This window comes from Chionomys nivalis, chromosome 22 (assembly GCF_950005125.1).
Source record: "Chionomys nivalis chromosome 22, mChiNiv1.1, whole genome shotgun sequence".
In the NCBI taxonomy this organism is placed as follows: Eukaryota; Metazoa; Chordata; class Mammalia; order Rodentia; family Cricetidae; genus Chionomys; species Chionomys nivalis.
The window spans coordinates 9,613,352-9,631,684 of NC_080107.1; the positions used below are offsets into that span (position 1 = coordinate 9,613,352).

Sequence of the window (18,333 nt, forward strand, 5' to 3'; positions counted from 1 at the left end):
TATAAAGATTTTAAGGCTTCTTCCCCATTCAAGTCTTTGGTAAGATTTCCAATAAAAGTATCAGGTAGCACCAAATGTGTTTATTGCCTTCCTTTCTTCCTCTTTCCTTTTTCCTTCTTTCCTGTTTTCATAATTTTGCTTTTGGCATTGTGAGCATTCTCTTGTAGTATCTTTTGAACTACCAATTAGCTGGAAATCAATGTTAACAAACTGTAGTTGTTTATTATATAGATGAACAGTAGTAGAAAGTCAGGGCCTCACTACTCTGCCACTAGTGCCTTCTTTATTATTTAGGAATTTGAGCTTAGAGCACTAAATTGCCCAGACTTGCTTAAAATTCAAGACCTTCCTGCCTCAGCTTTTCAAATAGCTGGTACTGTGAGCAGTGACTAGATCAGTCTTTTGAATTATCCATTCCCGGTTTTCAGTGAATCTTCATATATGCGCAAAACTCACAGTAAGAGGGACACTTGACTTCTTCCTTAAATTGATCTGCAGTGTGCCATAAATATAATTGTTTAAATGCTTAGAAAACTGTTTAGCATCCTATACAACACTTAAACTAAGTTTTATAACAAGTTTTCATTTGTGAGACAGACATTCTTAAAGCCTTTGTTGAATTTTGCATATTAATTTGGTTATTTTAGAATAAACAGTTATTTACAAAACTTACTTTTAACCATCTAATTTCAATAATTTGAAAAACAGATTAATCATGACTTACCAAACAACATAAACTCCAAATATATACTAGGATTTAGTAAATATCATCATCATGGCAAATCAATTTTACTCAAAAACTTCCACAGTTTTTTAGAACAAAATTAACTTTTCTTTTAAATAAAATGAAACATATTATACATACTTTGTCAGACTCGTTAGAATATTAATTACTATTACTTATATTTGCAGAAACTCATGTTAACAAAATGATTTAAATGTCTTTTTGTTTTTAATAAAACCTTTAATTTTTTTTTAAACATCTCTCCCCTTTCCTCCCTCCAAAGCCAGAATGTACCCCTCCTCACTCTCCTTCAAATTCATGGCCTCTTTTTTTTTTCAACTAATTGTTGCTGCACATACTATATATGTTCCCAGATACAAGGTTCTGAGTCTGTATAATGCTACCTGTGTGTATGTTTCTGAGGACGAGTCTTTGATACTGGACAAGCAGTTGGTATGCTCTTCCTTAGGAACACCATCTCTCGCCATCTCTCCCATTCCCAGCCTTCCTCAGTTGAGGCCTTGGGGGCTTTTCTCCGTTCAGTTTGGCATGTTCATTGCTGTCATTCTTGTTCAGCTAATATTTAGATAGTTGTGTTGTCAGACTTTATGGGTAAGAGAGCAGATTAGGAGGGTACAAGTGATCTGATCAGGAAAACGGAAAAGTCAGGAGCCCCTAAGGGAGAGGCAGGAAGATAAATACAGAAGAGCTGGGAGGATGGAGGAAGACAGAGGGGAATGACAGTATACAGTGTTCTGATACGGGAAGTGGGAACGGGAGGTCAGTACAAAAGCAGAGGAGTAGAAGTCTGGAAAAGCCACAAGGGCTTGAACTCTTAACTATTTCCAAAAAAATAACCCAAAAAACTGTAATATTCTGTGTATGAATATACATGCATAGTTTTAATGAACCTTTCTCATCTGGGTGGACGTAACTTCATCCAAGACCAAGGACCACCTAGCAAAATCACTAGTATTAGACATGATACACCCTCTTTTTAATTGTTGTCCAGGGTTGTCCAAGAGACTCACAAAACAGTCTATTGCTGTTGCCCTTGGTTAACACTCCCCTACCCCCAGAGGTGGAAGGTAAGTCCCCATTGCACTTCAGAAATAGGTAAGACATCATGCCCTTCAGAAATAGGGCCCAAAGATCCCTGAGCTGGAACCGGTCTAAACGCTGCTTCCCTGAAGACTAGCTCTCATGGTACCAGAAGGTGCCATATGTGCTTCCAAAGGAGGGCAGCCGTCAACTGCCTTAACCCCGCTATGATACTTATAAGCTGCATCGGTGACCAGATGGCACAGTAACCCTGTTGGTGCAGCAGTACCATGCATACCTTGGTGGTGACCAACAGCTCTAATTGGACTTAAGACCCTCTTAACAAGAGGGAAACCATGTCTGGTACTAGAAACCTACCTGAGTACAGTGCCAGTGAAGTCATGGTTATTAGAGATGAATCTACAACCACCTATTCTTTTGTTTAAAATTTTAATTGCATTGGTGTTTTGCCAGCATATATGTCTGTGTGAGGGTGTCAGATCCCCTGGAACTAGAGTTACAGACAGTTGTCAGCTGCCATGCAGGTGTTGGGAATTGAACCGTGGTCCTCTGGAAGAGCAACCAGTGCTCTTAACCTACTGAGCCATCTCTACAGCCCCTACTACATATTCTTAAATGCAGTATTCTAAATGTACTTTTACCTTTTACTGTTTAGGGTTATACTAGCATAAAGTTTTGTTCTGTGCTTTAGTGCATGTTGCCAGTGTTGTAGGGTGTGGGAAACTGTTCGCACACACTCATTTTTCAGATTGCTTGACCTTTGTTCTCAAGATTTTGTTTCTGTCACCAGTCACTTAGGAAGGCCTAATAAGACCAATCTGCTAAAATATTTCACAACCAGCTTTCTGGTTTAAGAGGTAGAATGGAGATTGAGTTTGGTGGTGCACATTTAATAGTAATCCCAACACACAGGTCTAGGGCAGGAGAATTGCTGTAGCTAAGAGGCCAGCCTGGGATGCAATGATATCTTGTCTCAAAAAGAGAGGTGTTGGTAGATTATGTGCCTGCAATTTTATGTGTCTAGTATGCAAAATGTTCTCATCTGTTAATACTTTGAGATTTTAATTAGTTAAAACCTAGATGGTTAGAATTAATATAAATCTTGATGAGAAGAAACATTTTAATAATGAATTTTTTAAAGCTACTCATTTACTAAATCAATAGTATTTCTAACTCAACAGAAGTACTCATTCTGTTGTAAGGAATAAAACAGATCATGGTTGCCCAGGATAATGCTCAGCAGTTAGGTTTAGTGATCCATGATTCTTGAATAAGTGTATTTTCTTTGTTTCTAAACTACAAACTTGCTTAATCGTATTTCCAGAATGAACTTTCCATTTTTAAAATGAAAGCTTTCCATTTTTAAATGAAGTCATTGAAAATTCATACTAATTACTGACATTTTCAAGTTTTCAGATAATCAAAAGAGCATATAATATTTGTAAAATAAAAATCTTCAGTGAGTAACCTATAGTGTATGAGGGTTCCTATGGCAATGGTGAGCTAGAATGCCAGTTATGGTGTTGATATGATTTCAGTTTTTTAAACTAGAAATGTTTGTATAAATGCTAAAACACAAAACTGATGTATATATTGATTAAATTTATTTAAATAGCGTATGTCCCTTATATCTGCCAAAAAGATCCAGTTTTCATACCTTAAGTCTCACTTCCTTTAAGTAGTAAAATGTGTTGTATCTGATGATGGTAAGCACAGGAGTTGTTTCTTCTCCAGAGCGAAGTCACCCTGCTGAGAAATGAAGTGGCACAGCTGAAACAGCTTCTCCTGGCTCATAAAGATTGCCCTGTCACCGCCATGCAGAAGAAGTCTGGCTATCACAGTGAGTAATGCTCCGTTACCTACAGCCTAGGCTGCATCAGGACAGACTGCCAGAGTGAGCAGAGCTTCCAGTAAAACAGTGCAGGCTGCAGTTCTAGTGCTTAAATTAAATAGCAGTTTCTGCGAGATTATTTTAGTCTGGGCTGGGAAGGAAAGTTTCCTACCTCTAGCTTTTTCTAGGCATTATGAATCACCGTTGGTCAGCTACACATTTATTTAAGTACACTCTTTACTATCAGTGGTCATGTATTGTCACAGGTTAACACTTTGTCTTGAATTGACAGAGCCAAACAGTTTTTCCTTTCCTGTCCTATTTAGTCATGATGAGAATTTTTTTAGTCCGCTGTCTTCATTCAACCATATACTCTCCATTTATACTATCATATCCTACTGTTCTTTGTCCGATAATGTGAGCATTGGACAGTGTTTGTATGGTTGTGAGTTTTATGTGGTACTGTCACATTAGTCATAAAAATGCTAAAACAACAGTATTGGAATTATTTGCTTATAAATTTCCTTTATGCCCCCCACTACCACCAGTGAGAGTCTTCTGTTTCCAGCTTTATAGAGGTTAATTGTGCTTTTTCCTTTCTCTAATGTCCTCCTCCTTGACAAGATGCACGGTGTTGGAACCAGCTGTTACTCCTGAGTAAATAGCCAATTTTGTCCGCCACACACAAATTTCTAACAAATAACAGAGCTGGGAATGCATTAGGCAACATTTATAATACATAACCCACGGCCTTCCGTTTTTATGATTTAGTGGTATTTCAGGATATTGGTAAATGTGAAGATTGTTTCAACCATATGTATCCACTTCATTTTAATTTGCCGATGTCAGTAATTCAAAAGAAGGAAACATTTTGTATTGGATGCAAACAGTTCCTCAGGTACTTACAATAAAACTTAATGGCTACCATCTTTACTTGTAGTCAATTGTAAGCAGTTTCATCAAAACGAGCAATATTTTTTAATTTAAGAGAATCAGTAGACGTAGCTACTCTCATTTGCCATATATATTTAGAATACTGATTTTTGTCTGTTCTGAACATATAAATCTCTGTTATTTGATATCTAGTCATTTTGACAGGACAGTGAAACACATTGTAGAGTAAATTGGAACCATATAGAACTATGTTTGGGATTTGTATTAACTGTGATTGCTGTAGGGATGAGGCCATTACGGTTCCCATCTGACTTAAGAGCATAATTTTCCATAGATGCTACTGAGTTCAGCATTATGCATACATGATTTTCTTCAGCAAGAAAGCTGCATTGGAACTATATGAATGATTTTGTAAAATTAGAAGGAAATTAACTCTTACGTTGTACTTAATTGAAAATAATCTACAGTTTTAAAATCTTTTATTACTGATTGGATAATCTCAACTATTTTCATTATGCAGACAATATATGCTTAATAAATGTAAACCAGTTTTTATGTTTTTGTTTTTAGTTTGTTTTGTTTGGTTTTTTGTTTGTTTGTTTTCAAGATAGAGTTTCTCTATGTATGTAGCCCTGGGTGTCCTGGAACTTTCTCTGTAAACCCGTTTATATATAAACCAGTTTAAGGCTGGCCTCAAACTCATAGAGATCCACCTGCCTCTGCCTCCCGAGTGCTGGGATTAAAGGCGTATGCCACCGTGTCTGGCTTAAAATTCTATTTTAAATTTTGATATAAGTCTAATGTCTGTCATCAAGGTAACAGAGATTAGGCAAATAGATCTTGAAGAAATAAATTCCACACTCTGAATGTAGCACACAATATCGGTGTGCGCGACACTGCCAGCTATATCTTTTAAAATATTTGTGAAAGAAAGCTAGGTTTAATGAAACTTAAAGTTATTATGAATCTTTTAGGTAAAAGTAGCAGTACTAGCAGTTGAAATATTGCCTAACCAAGATTCAGTACTGAAAGTTCTGTACCACATACCAAGAAACCCCTCAGTTATGGGAAAACTTTGTATTGAGCACCCTAATTGTTAAATAATATAAAACCTGACTTAAAAAAATCACGATGCACTTTTAATACTTAAGTTCATGATCTTATTGTCATGGATCATATTCACTAAATATGAGCATGTATAATTTAAATTATATTATTGTCTGTATAATTGTAATTGGAAGGAAGCCTCTTAAGCCCGAATTGAATATCAGCAAATTTTATTATTGACTATATGTATGAACATGGGTAGGGAACTTAGGTAAAGAATTGGATTGCCAGGCTTACAAGATGGCTGAGCGGGCAAAGCATGTGCTGTGCAAACCTGACAGCTTGAGTTCTGTCCCTGAAACCACATCAGAAAGCTGGGTGCCCTGTCTTCACAGGTTGGAAGGAGAGAACCAACTCCCAGAAATGTCCTCTGGCTTCTACATGCTCAAACACATCAGAGAGGGAGAGGGGTTGAATTTTCAAACATCTTATTTAAACTAAAAGTGGTTCTGTGAGGGCAGCATATGAGTCTTTCTAATATTTTTGATTATTTTGTTCATTTCTCACCTCAGCTGTTAAAACTAGACATAGGTTCAGATATAATATGTTGCAAAAGTATTTCATACACACAAATTGTAATTACCAAATAAATAACTTAATTCTTTGTACTGCCTAAAGATGTACTTTAACCTGTTCTGCAGTCTATAGATACGCACTCCTTTAACTTTGATTTTGAGTCATTCTCTCCTATATATTGTTATATTTTCTCATATTACCAGTCAGCCTCTCTGTCTTTGAGATTGACGTTTTACTAGAATCTAGCATGTAGACTTAGCTTGTTGTTTTGATGAAGAATAATAGGGAAATAACAGCTTTTTGATATTTTCTCCACTTGAATTGTTATTGCCAGTATTTTCTTTAAACTGTCACTGTTACGTTGGTGGAATAGAATTATAAGTGTTACAGTATTCATTTTTGCCTAGAGTATGTTTTCTGATTTTTTTTTTTTTTTTTTTTTTTAAGATTTCTGATTGAGGTTTTTTTTTTTTTGTAGTTTGAGGTCAGATTTGGTTCAGGGAAACATGTTTGCATATACAGCACGTTATGGAAAAGATAGAATTGCATCTCACAAATTTTAAATTCAGCTTTTTAAGAATACATGGATTTGAGGCTGATGTATAAATTCTGTAAGAACTTCTCTATTTCAGAAAATGATCAAAATGAGGAATTTCATTTATTCTCATTATACTTGCCAAGTATTTCTCCCTCTATAAGGTACCCACTGTCCATGACAAATCACGGGGTAATTGTTGTCAATAGAAAGTAGGTCCATCAGTTGACTGGTCTGCACTCTCATATTTACTAGAAAGCCTGGATACTTTCTAAAACACTTAACTAAAACTTATTTTTAATGCCACGAAAAACAAGTCCAAAAATAGAAAACATCCAAGTTGGGCAAGTTGGGCATGTCAGCACACACCTATAATCCTGGCACCTAGAACGCCGAGGCAAGAGGATTGGCCATGAGTTTAAGGCAATTCTGGGCTTCATTGTAAGACCCTGTCTCGGAAAAAAAAAAAACAAAAACAAAAAAAACCTAAAAGAAGGAAGGAAAAATGAAAAGAATGTGTCTAGTATGATGGTATTTTATGTTGTATAGCAGCAAACAAAACTAAGCTGTAGGGATTATATTCCACTGTGATAAATCTAGAACTCGAGGAGCAGATTAAAGAAACCCCAAGAGTTACCGCATGTGAAAAAGGAATGAGCAGTGTCATTGACAAGTTCCCAGTGAATGCGAAGGACCAGTGTGTGTGTCCGCGTCGTATCTAGAACTTGTAGACTTAACACATGTCTGTCTCTGTTGGATATCAGATTTTTCACCAGATAAAGTTCTAGTCTACTAAAATAAAGATGTAAGAGATTTGTTGTTCAAGTCTGACTGTTCTAAATTTGTTTCCACGGATACTTAGAATGCCCTTTCCTGAGTGCTTCCTCTGTTTCAGTATCTTAGGTTTTGTATGGATGTGCATTTGAATCCCAATTAATTTGTATAGCTCTAACAGCTAGTGACATTTAGTCTTTGAATATTACTTATTCTCATATGTATGCATCATTAAACTCAGGTTTTTCTAATCATTCATGACTGCAGTAGATGAAAATTTAGGTAGAAAAAATAGTCTGGTAAATGCAGAGGGAATAATCAAAAATAAATTTGTAATATTCATCTCGTTTGTGCATGTGGTTATAAATTGTTTTTTATCTTTTAATCAGGGTGATGGTTAGGCAGAAAGCCTAGTTTGTTAGATGTGTAGCTCAGTCCATGCTTGTTATATCTGTGAGCAGCTGTGTTCCAGACTGGCCTCTCCCATGCTGACCTAGAACCCAGGTTGTCCTCAAACTTGCAATCCTTCTGTTGCTGCCTCTGGAATGTCATGGGATTACAGATGTAGGAACAGAGATGCTTCTTTTTTGTTATTGTTTTGTTTGTTTTTTGGTAGGGTCTCATTATATAACCCAGATTGGCCTTGATCTCAGAGATCTGTCTGCTTCTACCTCCTGAGTGCTGAGATTAAATACATGCAGCACCCACCTGGCTCTGCCTCGTTTCTCTGACCTGTTTAGCAGGTGTGATGATGCTCTGCCTTCATTTGGCCTGTTGCGCACACAGTTGCCTACTTTCTAACTGGAGCCAGATTCAGTTTATTTCAGTTGTGCGGCTTGTCCTGAGTAACAGTACTATAAAATGCCTTCCAGCTCTATGTGTGGACTCAACTCAATAATGGGTTTTTATCAATACTGCTAAAAAAAAAAATTTGGTTTTCGTTTTTCCACTCAGCTGCTGATAAAGATGACAGTTCAGAAGACCTTTCTGTGCCCAGCAGCCCACACACAGAAGCAATCCAGCACAGCTCTGTCAGCACGTCCAATGGAGTCAGCTCAACTTCAAAGGTGGAAGCCGGGGCTACTTCAGTCCTCACCCAGATGGCAGACCAGAGCACGGAGCCCGCGCTTTCCCAGATGGTTATGCCTCCTTCCTCTCAGCCACAGCCTTCAGGAAGTTGATTAAAGACCCTCCGTGCAGCAGCTCTAGATACTGATGAGTGACTTCAAAGGGAAATCAAGGAAAGACCAGTTTGCATTTATGCGAAATCTGTGGTTGTAAATTTCTTTTTTTTTTCCTTTTTTTACTTGAAGTTGTATTTGGCTCTAGAGTTGGTGTAGCAGCAGACGATCAGACTGAACAAGATTTTAGTCTCTGGAAGACTGATTTTGCTTTTTTTATAAATATTGTTAGATTTTTTTTAATTTTTCTGTGCTCAATGTGTAAATTGTATAATCCATTGTGGTTTATTTCACTTTGGTTTAGTGGTGTTTTAATAAATGGGGGTGTTAGCTGAATCACTCCTCCCACTTCCGTTTCTTTGCCCACCCCTTCCTTCACCCTGAGCTGTGATGTTGTCTTGTTATCATTTATACCAAAGTTCTGCAGAGTCCCTATTGACTTTGTAATAGGAACAACATTGTAAGGCACTAGGGAAGAAAAGACAGAGAGTTCCTTTTAATCTTTTTGCCTTTTATTTTGCACATCATGCAAAAGGAAGAATATCCGAAACCCTTTTTTAAGTGGGTGGAAGTTTGGTGAGACACTTAGTGCTTTATGCACATTCTTAAACTGGCCAGAGTCATCCACCACCCTGCAATGTTGTGAGATTAAGTAGACAAAAATTTTGGAATCTTGAGCATTTCAAAAATGACTTGATTTTTTAAGTCTTAAATTCAGTATTTTAAACCTGTGTTCTTGAGACTGAAAACTATGAAATTATATAATGTATGATACAGGGTTATCAGATGTCTAGTAATTTTTAAAATTTGCTCTTGTCATTTTGGGGTTTGTTTTGTTTGAGTTTCTGTTGTTGAGTGTGGTTTGTTTTGTTTTGCAGATTTCAGGTAGCAATGTGAGAAGTTTATGCATAATGAAGTATGATGTGGTTGCCAGAAAAGCCTAAAATTACGACTTAGAAATTTTAAGACTGTTCCCCATTGCTGTACTTGTACTTGCGAGCTAACTTGTACGTATTCTTGTGAAAGCACTGTTATCTTTTAGTAGCCAATTTTGATAATGTTTCTCGTGGAAAAAAAAATCAGTATCTATCTTTAGAACAATGTAATTATAATGTGGGAATGTGAGTGAGAGAACGAGTGTATGTGTGTATGTGTGTGCATCTTCCAATAGTTTATGCCAGCCATCTTTGCTTGAATGTTTAACGATGCCTTCAGTGTGATGCTGGCAATAGATGCCTGCAGTTTCCGATGCCATTACTGTGCAGGCTTGGGTAACTAACATTCCATGAAGTAGCTTGTTCTGATGAGACGATTGTAGTTACACTTCGCTCATAGCCAGTCGTCTGTGGAATACTGAGTTTTCTAATGTGCCATTATCTATTTTTATTCTGCAGTTATGTTAAAAATACAGTACAATATTTTAAATAGACTAAATTGTTAAACATAAAAATAAAAAAGTAGTAGATGTGTGTAAGAAAACTTTGTAAAATAGTTGAGTCCTACCCAGTAGCAACTTCTGGCGTTGAAGCAGGATTCCATTCTGTAAATACCTGTAATGTGTTTATACTAAGCTGTGTGGTCTGTCCTGCATCCGTACTACACTATTGCTACGGTCTCGGGGCCGTCTCTTAATGAGACTGACGTTTCCAAAGCCTGTATGGAGTGCCCTTGAGGTCAGGGGAATCTCCATCCCACCTGCCTAAGTTCCAGACTGGGAAACATGCAAATTATATAAATCACATTTCAGAACTTTTAAGTATGAAGATAATAGGAATTTTATTACTTGGCTTATTAAAAATGAGAGCATTTTGGTTGCTGATTGTATTTGTGTCTGTTACTTTCAGCCTGATGTCATATTTAAAGTAATCAGTTTCAATCATGGTTTTGTCATAGTTATGCTAAGGAGTTGCTCTCAAAGGCACAAAACATGAATTCTCCAGACAAGCTCTTTCTGTTGTAGATGGGTAAGGTTGGTCAGAGCCTCCATGTCTCACTCTCTGCACCCTGACAACATTTTTCTTTCCTCTTCCGGTTTGTGAACGCTTCAGTTCTTTGGTAACAGGTTCTTGCAACTGTAAAGTAGAAATACATAGATGTGAGAAGTCATGTAATGGTTAACGAACTTACCACGGTTGACAACGCTCTCATTGTAAATCAGTCTGTACTCAGCAAATAAAAATCATTATTAGTTGTATAAACACAAAAAAATCCATTTTGACTTCCAGAATGTCACACTACTTCTGTACCTAGCATTTTGAGTCCTTATATTTGCAATGTTACACAAACTGTACTATTTTCTCTTATGTACAGTTTGCATGACTAAACCATCAGAGAATAAATTCTATCTTTAAATTATGTTTATAATTTGCTTGTTTTTATCTGTCTCTCACAAAGTGATTAGCCTGCTATTTTTTCCCTCACTTCAGGGCATTTAATTTTCTGAGAGGAGCCTGATATTCTTTCCATTTCCATACTGCCACTCATTCCCTCTGGAAGGCCCTTCTTTAACCAGTGCCAGGCATTGTTTCTGTCTCTGTGCTCGCTTTAGGTTTTCCTTCATATTCAGTTTATGTGCCCCTCCTGGAACACCACCCAAGCTTCAACCATGAGACCCACCTGTCACTACCTAGGAAACCACCGGAAACCATATCCAACACTGAGCTAACCTTCCCTCATCTGCCCTTTTTCAGTCTTTCATTGGTTGGTGACAGCATAATTCTTCCAGCAGCTTAAGCCAAAACAACCTTGTCATTGATTCTTTATTCCCACAGCCCATACCCAACCTAATTACCTTTGAAATAATCCAGAATGCCACCTCTCGTGATCCATACTGCCTTCCCCTCTCAGATTGCTGTCTCCAGTCCCTGCTTACCGTAACATCCCCAGTAGGGCAGCCGGAGCGGAGCTCTCAGAACCCGTCACCGTCCACCGTATCCTAGATTGAATCCCCTTTTCACTTAGAAGCTTAAGTCCTCAAAAATGGCTCATAATCCATAGACTACAGACCCTGTTATCCCGTTTCTTCACTGACCTCTTCTCCTACAAAGTTCTCAGTGAGTGAACACCTAATGCTCCTAGGTATCAGTGTGCTAAACATTCCTAAAATTGTCCAATGTCCCTGTAAGTCCCCGTCTCTGGCCTCCATCTTTGGAGGCCCCGCCCCTGTGCCTGCCAAAACCTTGACCACTCTCCCAGTCTATTTAAACTGCTCCCAGGAGAGTCCCTTCATGGTCTTCACTCTTTCTCCCCGGTGGTCAGAGCGCAGAAGTCCCATTAAACCTGGGTATCCTTTAATTCAGCTTGTTGTGATTTGGCTTGATTGGGAATTTTGCGTCGGCAGAGAGCTCGTGTTAGGAAGTATTCCTAACAATCCCAAGCCAAATAATCTAGAAGGTTCAAGAAACTGTTGGAAAACAGTAAGTTATGAAGTAAGTACTGAGTGAAAACTTGGGCCAGTTATCTAAACAGCATTTGAGTAGCATCTTAATAATAGTTGTCCAGCTAAACCAGTCTGAAAACGCAGTGAATTGTTGAGCCAAGTGTGTCATTCCATGACATGCCTCGTGGCAGCAAACAGATGCACATGGTTACCTCATTTTTGCAGTTAAAAGGTATTGCATTTCTACTACCTGAAGGTTATTCCAGTCTCATTTGAGCCAATTCTATCACCATTTTTCTTTATTTTCAGTTTTTTTTTATTGAAAATAGATTTTTTTCATACAATATGTTCTAATTGCCTCCTCAACCCCTCCCTGGTCCTCACTGCTTCCCCACCCACCCAAATCTACAACCTTTCTTTCATTAAAAAACAAGTGCCTAAAAAATATTAACGATAAAGACAAGCTGAAAGGAACCAAAAAAAAAAAGCACAAGAAACAGACTCAGACACACATATTCACACACCCAGAAACCATAATATATAAGCAGAAGACCTGTAAGATTTGGAAAATAAATGCCCAGACAAAGCATTCTAGAACAAAAATCCAAAACACTATTGCATTTGTTTTGTGTTGTCCTTGAACTGGGGGTATGGGCCCTGCCCTGGGGCCATTCCCATCTTTCAACAGTATGCTAAATGTTCCTAGAATTTCTAAGAATGAAGTACTTTCATGTGTGCATGATGTTTTATTAGACACAGTATCTTGTGTATTAAGCTACTGTCTCGCAGAAACATCGTCTTTACATGGGAGAGACTCACAACATTTTACTTTACTGCAGTGATCTGGAAACAAAGCCACTGTATCTCCAAGCAGTATTTTCTTTCCCCTGAGATTTTCTCTAATCTTCAGTAAATGAGAGATGTTTTGAAATTTCAGATTTGTGTTTGTTTGACTTCAGAGGACAGGAAAGATAACTGCTAGTTGATATTAAAAGTCCAGTCAAAGAGAGGGAGGAGGGATAATACGAACAAAGGGGTCAAGACCACGACGGGGAAACCCACAGAAACAACTGACCCGAGCTAGTGAGCTCACCAGCTCCGGACTAATAGCTGCTGAACCTGCAGAGGACCGAACTAGACCCCCCTGAAAGCAGGGGGATTGGGCAGTCCAGGAGGCTACTGACGGTGGGTCCAGGATCTATCCCTAGTACATGAACTGGCTTTTTGGAGCCCATTTCTTTCCTATGAAGAGAGAAATTGCTCAGTTTAGACATGGGGGAGGGCCTTGGTCAGGTTCAAGGAGGTGATGGTACAAACTTGGTTGACTCCCCGTACCCTGAGGAGCCCATGGGTGATGGGGGGAGGGGAAGGGGGAGCAGACTGAGGGGAGAGAAGGAGAAAAGTTTTGCGAGCTCCACATCTGTAAATATTAGTTTGATGCCTGGCACTTTGTGAAAACGTAGGAAAACTTCTTGACTCCTAGGACTTAGGACTTCAACTCTGGTAAACCTACATGCAAACTCACCATACTTAGAGAACATAGTTACCTAAAGCAGTACTTTAAAGATATTTTGAAAAAATAAATTTTAAATCTGACATTTCTAGATTACTGACCCAGAATTAGAGCCTTTTGTGATTGACGGTTGTGAGAAACCATTTCCATGAATACAAGTGAACTTTCTCCCTAAGTACTCCATATGCTTGTCCGTGCTTTTAAAGTACAACAGTGTCGGGGTCCGGTGCCAGCCCAGGACATAAATTATTGTCCGGACCAGAGGGGAGGTGTGGGATTAAAGACACAACTCACATAACTTTATCAGGAGGGAGTTTTCAGTGATCCCTCATGAAATCCTGAGTTCACATCCTGAAAATCCACCTGTGTTTATTCCCCCAAACAGCTTTTATACCAAAATGTAAACTGAGGGGAAATTCATTAGCATTCTGTTTACTAGATAACCAGGGCTTTAGTCACGTCCACACCTTTGCCACACCTTTCTATGCCCATTTTGTCACGTCTTCCTATCTCCCTGCTCTGTATGCCAGCTCTGTTATGTAGGCTGAATTAACGTCTCTATCCCAGGCATCCTCTAAATTACAAAGAAGGAGCAGAACAATATTAGCATATCCTGATCCTTTGTTAGATTTGTCTGGAAAGACTAGGTGACAGCCTTCTGTGAGGTCAGGTGCAAACTATGGCCTGAGAGTCTGGCCGCCATACAATATGTACATATGGGTCTGTATAATATATGACCCTACACACCAGGGCCTTTTAGTTATCAGTGCTGTAAGCTGAGGTGTGGGTGTTCAGAGGGAGTTAGCATCCTTTTTCTGTGTGGGGAAAGGAATGGAGACTAGACTCTTTTGTAGAGAAGTATTTCAACTCTTTAAGTCAATTCAGTATGCAAATGACATCTACTGCCACAAAATGTGCAGCCTGTGGAAATGTCTAAATTCTGTTCCATGACGAGTTACTAAACCAGAGCTTTCAAAGCTGTCTTCTGACATACTGAGGCAGTCTGCTGACCCAAACAACCATCTCAAAGAGAGCAGCCTGCAAACAAAGACCCTCAGGTTATTCTCCTGACACAAAAGTCTAATTCAAATAAAACTGGCTGCAGCTCCTCATGGACTATAATGTATTTGTGACAACATTCTGAAAATCAGATGTGATCCCATTGTCATTTTTATTGCTAAATACCTTCTTTACCTCGAGAAGCTTTCTGTGTGCCTCAAAAGGAGTGAGTGGTTTCTTAAACGGTATCAATCAATAATTCAGCAACTCGAATAAAACACATTTGTACGTTTGCTGTGGCTGTCTAGAAGTACATTGGCATGGAAAACTCCAATCATAATTTAAACTTTTCACATCGTGCTTGAAATCCCCCCACACACACCCTAGATCTCTTAACACATAAAAAGCTGATTTATTTTACAGGCGAAGGTACTTATGACTTCACTGAGGCCATGGGAAGATGACTTTGGTTAGTAAGGACCCATTAAGGATGGGTGTTGGGCTTAAGTGTTGGATGCTATCAGGACCACGGTGTTAATAAAAACCCTACCTGCAAGTAGGGTCCATTTGGAAAGACAGCGTGCTTGTTATATATCTATCCAGAAAATAAATCTTAACGAGAAGAAACGGTTTAGTTTTTTATGCACAAAACCCATATCCTGATTGACACACATCAATTAGCAAGAACAATGAACAATAAGACGAGCAACAGAAGCAGAACAAGCAAGCTTAGTACATTTAGGAACCTGCCCGGACTACGGACTGTGATGGGTGAGGTCTTTGCTCTCATTTTGGCAGGTGTTGGGGTCCATGTGCTGGGCTCTTAGGTCAGAGCGGTGCCTTGATGCCTCTAACATGGCCTCACCTGTGCTAAGATCTGGGGGCCTGTTACAAAGAGAAGGTCCGTAGGGAAACTAGCACAAGAAATTTTATAGTCTGAAATATTTAAAAAGTTTCTTACATGGGCCGTGGTGGCACATGCCTTTAATCCCAGCACTAGGAAGGCAGAAGACAAGCAGATCTCTGAGTTTGAAATCAGCCTGGTCTACAAAGCAAGTTCAGGATAGCCAGCAATGTTACACAAAGAAATCCTGTCTCAAAAAAAAAAAAAAAAAAAAAAAAGAAAAAAAAAGTTCTTTTTTTCTTCTTCCTTTCTTTTTCTTTTTTTTAAATATTTAAAAAATATTTAATGTTCTGTCTGTGTGTATGCCTGCAGGGCAGAAGAGGGCACCAGACCTCATTACAGATGGTTGTGAGCCACCATGTGGTTGCTGGGAAGTGAACTCAGGATCTTTGGAAGAGCAGGCAATGCTCTTAACCACTGAGCCATCTCTCCAGCCCCTCTTTTTTTTTAATATTTATTTATTTATTATGGATACAATATTCTGTCTGTGTGTATGCTTGCAGGCACCAGACCCCATTATAGATGGTTGTGAGCCACCATGTGGTTGCTGGAAATTGAACTCAGGACCTTTGGAAGAGCAGGCAATGCTCTTAACCTCTGAGCCATCTCTCCAGCCCCTCTTCTTCCTTTCTTGGTGATAATGAAATTCAAGAAAATGTGAAGAAAACACCAAGAAAAGTCAAAAGTAAAATAGAAGGAAAGATAATGGAAAATAACAATGGAAGTTATTTTTAAGGTAAAGAAGAAACCAAGTGTGCGGACTCACACATTCACAGAGAGTGCTGGGTGATTTGTTGCTGATTCTGCTGCTTTTCCCCAAGCATCGCAAAATGAATTCCAGAAGAGATGCGGGCGCTGGTCGGATTGTCAGAGGCGCTCCCCCAGACAGGGTAACTGGGGAGCTAGTGATCTGGGCAGCAGGAGGTGAGAGAATGGGGACCTTATTTGGTAGGGGACTAAAGCAAGAGGCAATAAAGATGGCTGTAGGCTGGGTGTGATGCTACCGGGACCCAGTTCTGCCACCCAACTCTCCGTCCATGTCTCAGCATCACAGACTGTTGAATGGGGGCCTCCGCAGTCATGGGGCCCATCGAGATGGTCCAGATTCTTCAATTCCCAAGCAGCTTCTGACCTCTGGGAGCCCTGGCAGACATGTGGGTCACAGACATCCATGCAGGTAAAATATCCACACATACAATTTTTTAAATAAATAAATACAAATTACGCTTACATATGAATTTATTTATTGTGTGGACAGCTTTTGGATATAGTTTCTCCCCTTCCACTATGTGAGTTCCAGGGTTACAACTCAGGTCTTTAGGCTTTGTAAAAAAGTGAGCACATTTATCGTTGGAGTTATCTCACCAGCCTGGAGATCCTGAAATTTGTATGTAGGACAAATTTCACCAAGATATTGGAATACAGATTCTCTGAGCGATGAGCAGCCTAAAGATATTTCTCGTGGTGGCTGGAAAATCAGCTGATTGCCTGGATTCCTGGGAGCTGGCAGGGAAAAGATCCGTGAAACGAGCCAGCCCTCTCTTGGTGGTTTACCCTTCTCCCACAGGCCCACTGCCCTCTCACTGTCCACCAAGAATGGAAGAACAAAGGATCCTCACCCCAGGTAGTCACCAGTTTTGGACTTCCCAGCCTCCAAAAACATGAACACAAATAATCCGGGTCCTTCATAAATTTCTCAGTCTTGTATATCCTGCTATCCAACCGGAAATGAGAGTCAGGTCTCCAACCCAGGGTGAACCCAGGGGAAGGGAAGCTTTGTGTTAATGCAGGAGGGTTCTATTTTGCACCCATAGTGAAACAAAACATTCATTTTCCCTAAATAGTTGCCCAATTAACTTGAAACATTTTGTTAAGTGATTCTTAATTAGGTGGCTTGGCTTTTAATGAAGGGTTTTTAGTAATGAGCTCGAAGAACACATGGGAATGGTAGAAGCAAAGAGTTTTAAAAGACCGGGAAGGGTCCTCAGCTTGTAAAGAACGCAGGGGCAGTGATACCACAGCCTATGCTGGAAGGAATGGCCTCCACACCGTTGTCCTTGTTGTGGCACGTGTGTGCAAACACTATGGTGGTGGTGGTGGTTATCGTGATGGTGATGGTAATGATAGTGGTGATGGTGGTGGTCATGATGGTGATGGTGATCGTGATACTGATGGTGATTATGGTGGTGGTGGTGGTGATGGTCATGATGGTCATGATGGTGATGGCAATGATGGTGGTGATGGTGATGGTGGAGGTGGTGATTAATAGTGGTGATGGTGATTATGGTGGTGATGGTGATTATTGTGGTGGTGGTGGTGGTGATGATGGTGGTGAAGGTGATGGTGATGATGGTGATGATGGTGGTGATGGTGGTGGTGGTGATGGTGTTGGTGATTATGGCGATGATGGTGGTGATGGTGGTGGAAATACTTTTAAGGAACTTTAAGCATAAACCTTTTGTTTCAAAAGAATTATAAATTAAAATTATTTCTCAGCCAGGCAAAGAGTCACGTTTCTGTCACGTGTCTGGTCTCTTTCACCGTTTATTCCCGTGTTTTTGAAAGAAAAAGTGCCACATCTCATCCCATTTCCTTCAGAGACAAATTGAACAGGATGTAACACTTGCAAAGTAAAATTTTCATTTATCCTGTAGCTGCTCTGGAAAATTGACATTAGCCAGAAAATAAACATTAGAAGCAGCATGCAGCTGGCAGAGCATTTACCTTTCAGTGTGGCTCACGCTGAAACTGGAGTCAAACGGAAAATTAATTGAGCAAAACATCACCTGGTGGGAGCAGTTGAAAACTGAGAAGTGAAGAGAACGCTGGCTCCGGGTAGAAACTCAGGAGTCAGCTCAATATGAATTCATTGTATTAGGTAGGTAGAGTTTAGTATCAAAATACTAACGGGCTC

At 39.3% G+C, this 18,333-nt stretch overlaps 1 protein-coding gene across 2 annotated transcripts in view; it reads left to right on the top strand.

The window, feature by feature from the left end:
- The window catches only part of Atf2 (activating transcription factor 2), a 76,305-nt gene extending 65,326 nt beyond the window's left edge, over positions 1 to 10,979 (top strand). Inside the window, exons 11-12 of one of the 2 annotated variants that reach the window (XM_057755319.1) lie at positions 3,521 to 3,626; positions 8,398 to 10,979. In XM_057755319.1, coding sequence (XP_057611302.1) covers positions 3,521 to 3,626; positions 8,398 to 8,624 — 333 coding nt within the window. In that variant the 3' untranslated portion in view covers positions 8,625 to 10,979. Of the gene's footprint in view, positions 1 to 3,520; positions 3,635 to 8,397 lie in introns of those variants that run through there. The other variant, XM_057755318.1, reaches the window with a different exon arrangement.
- Positions 10,980 to 18,333: the final 7,354 nt, after the last annotated feature.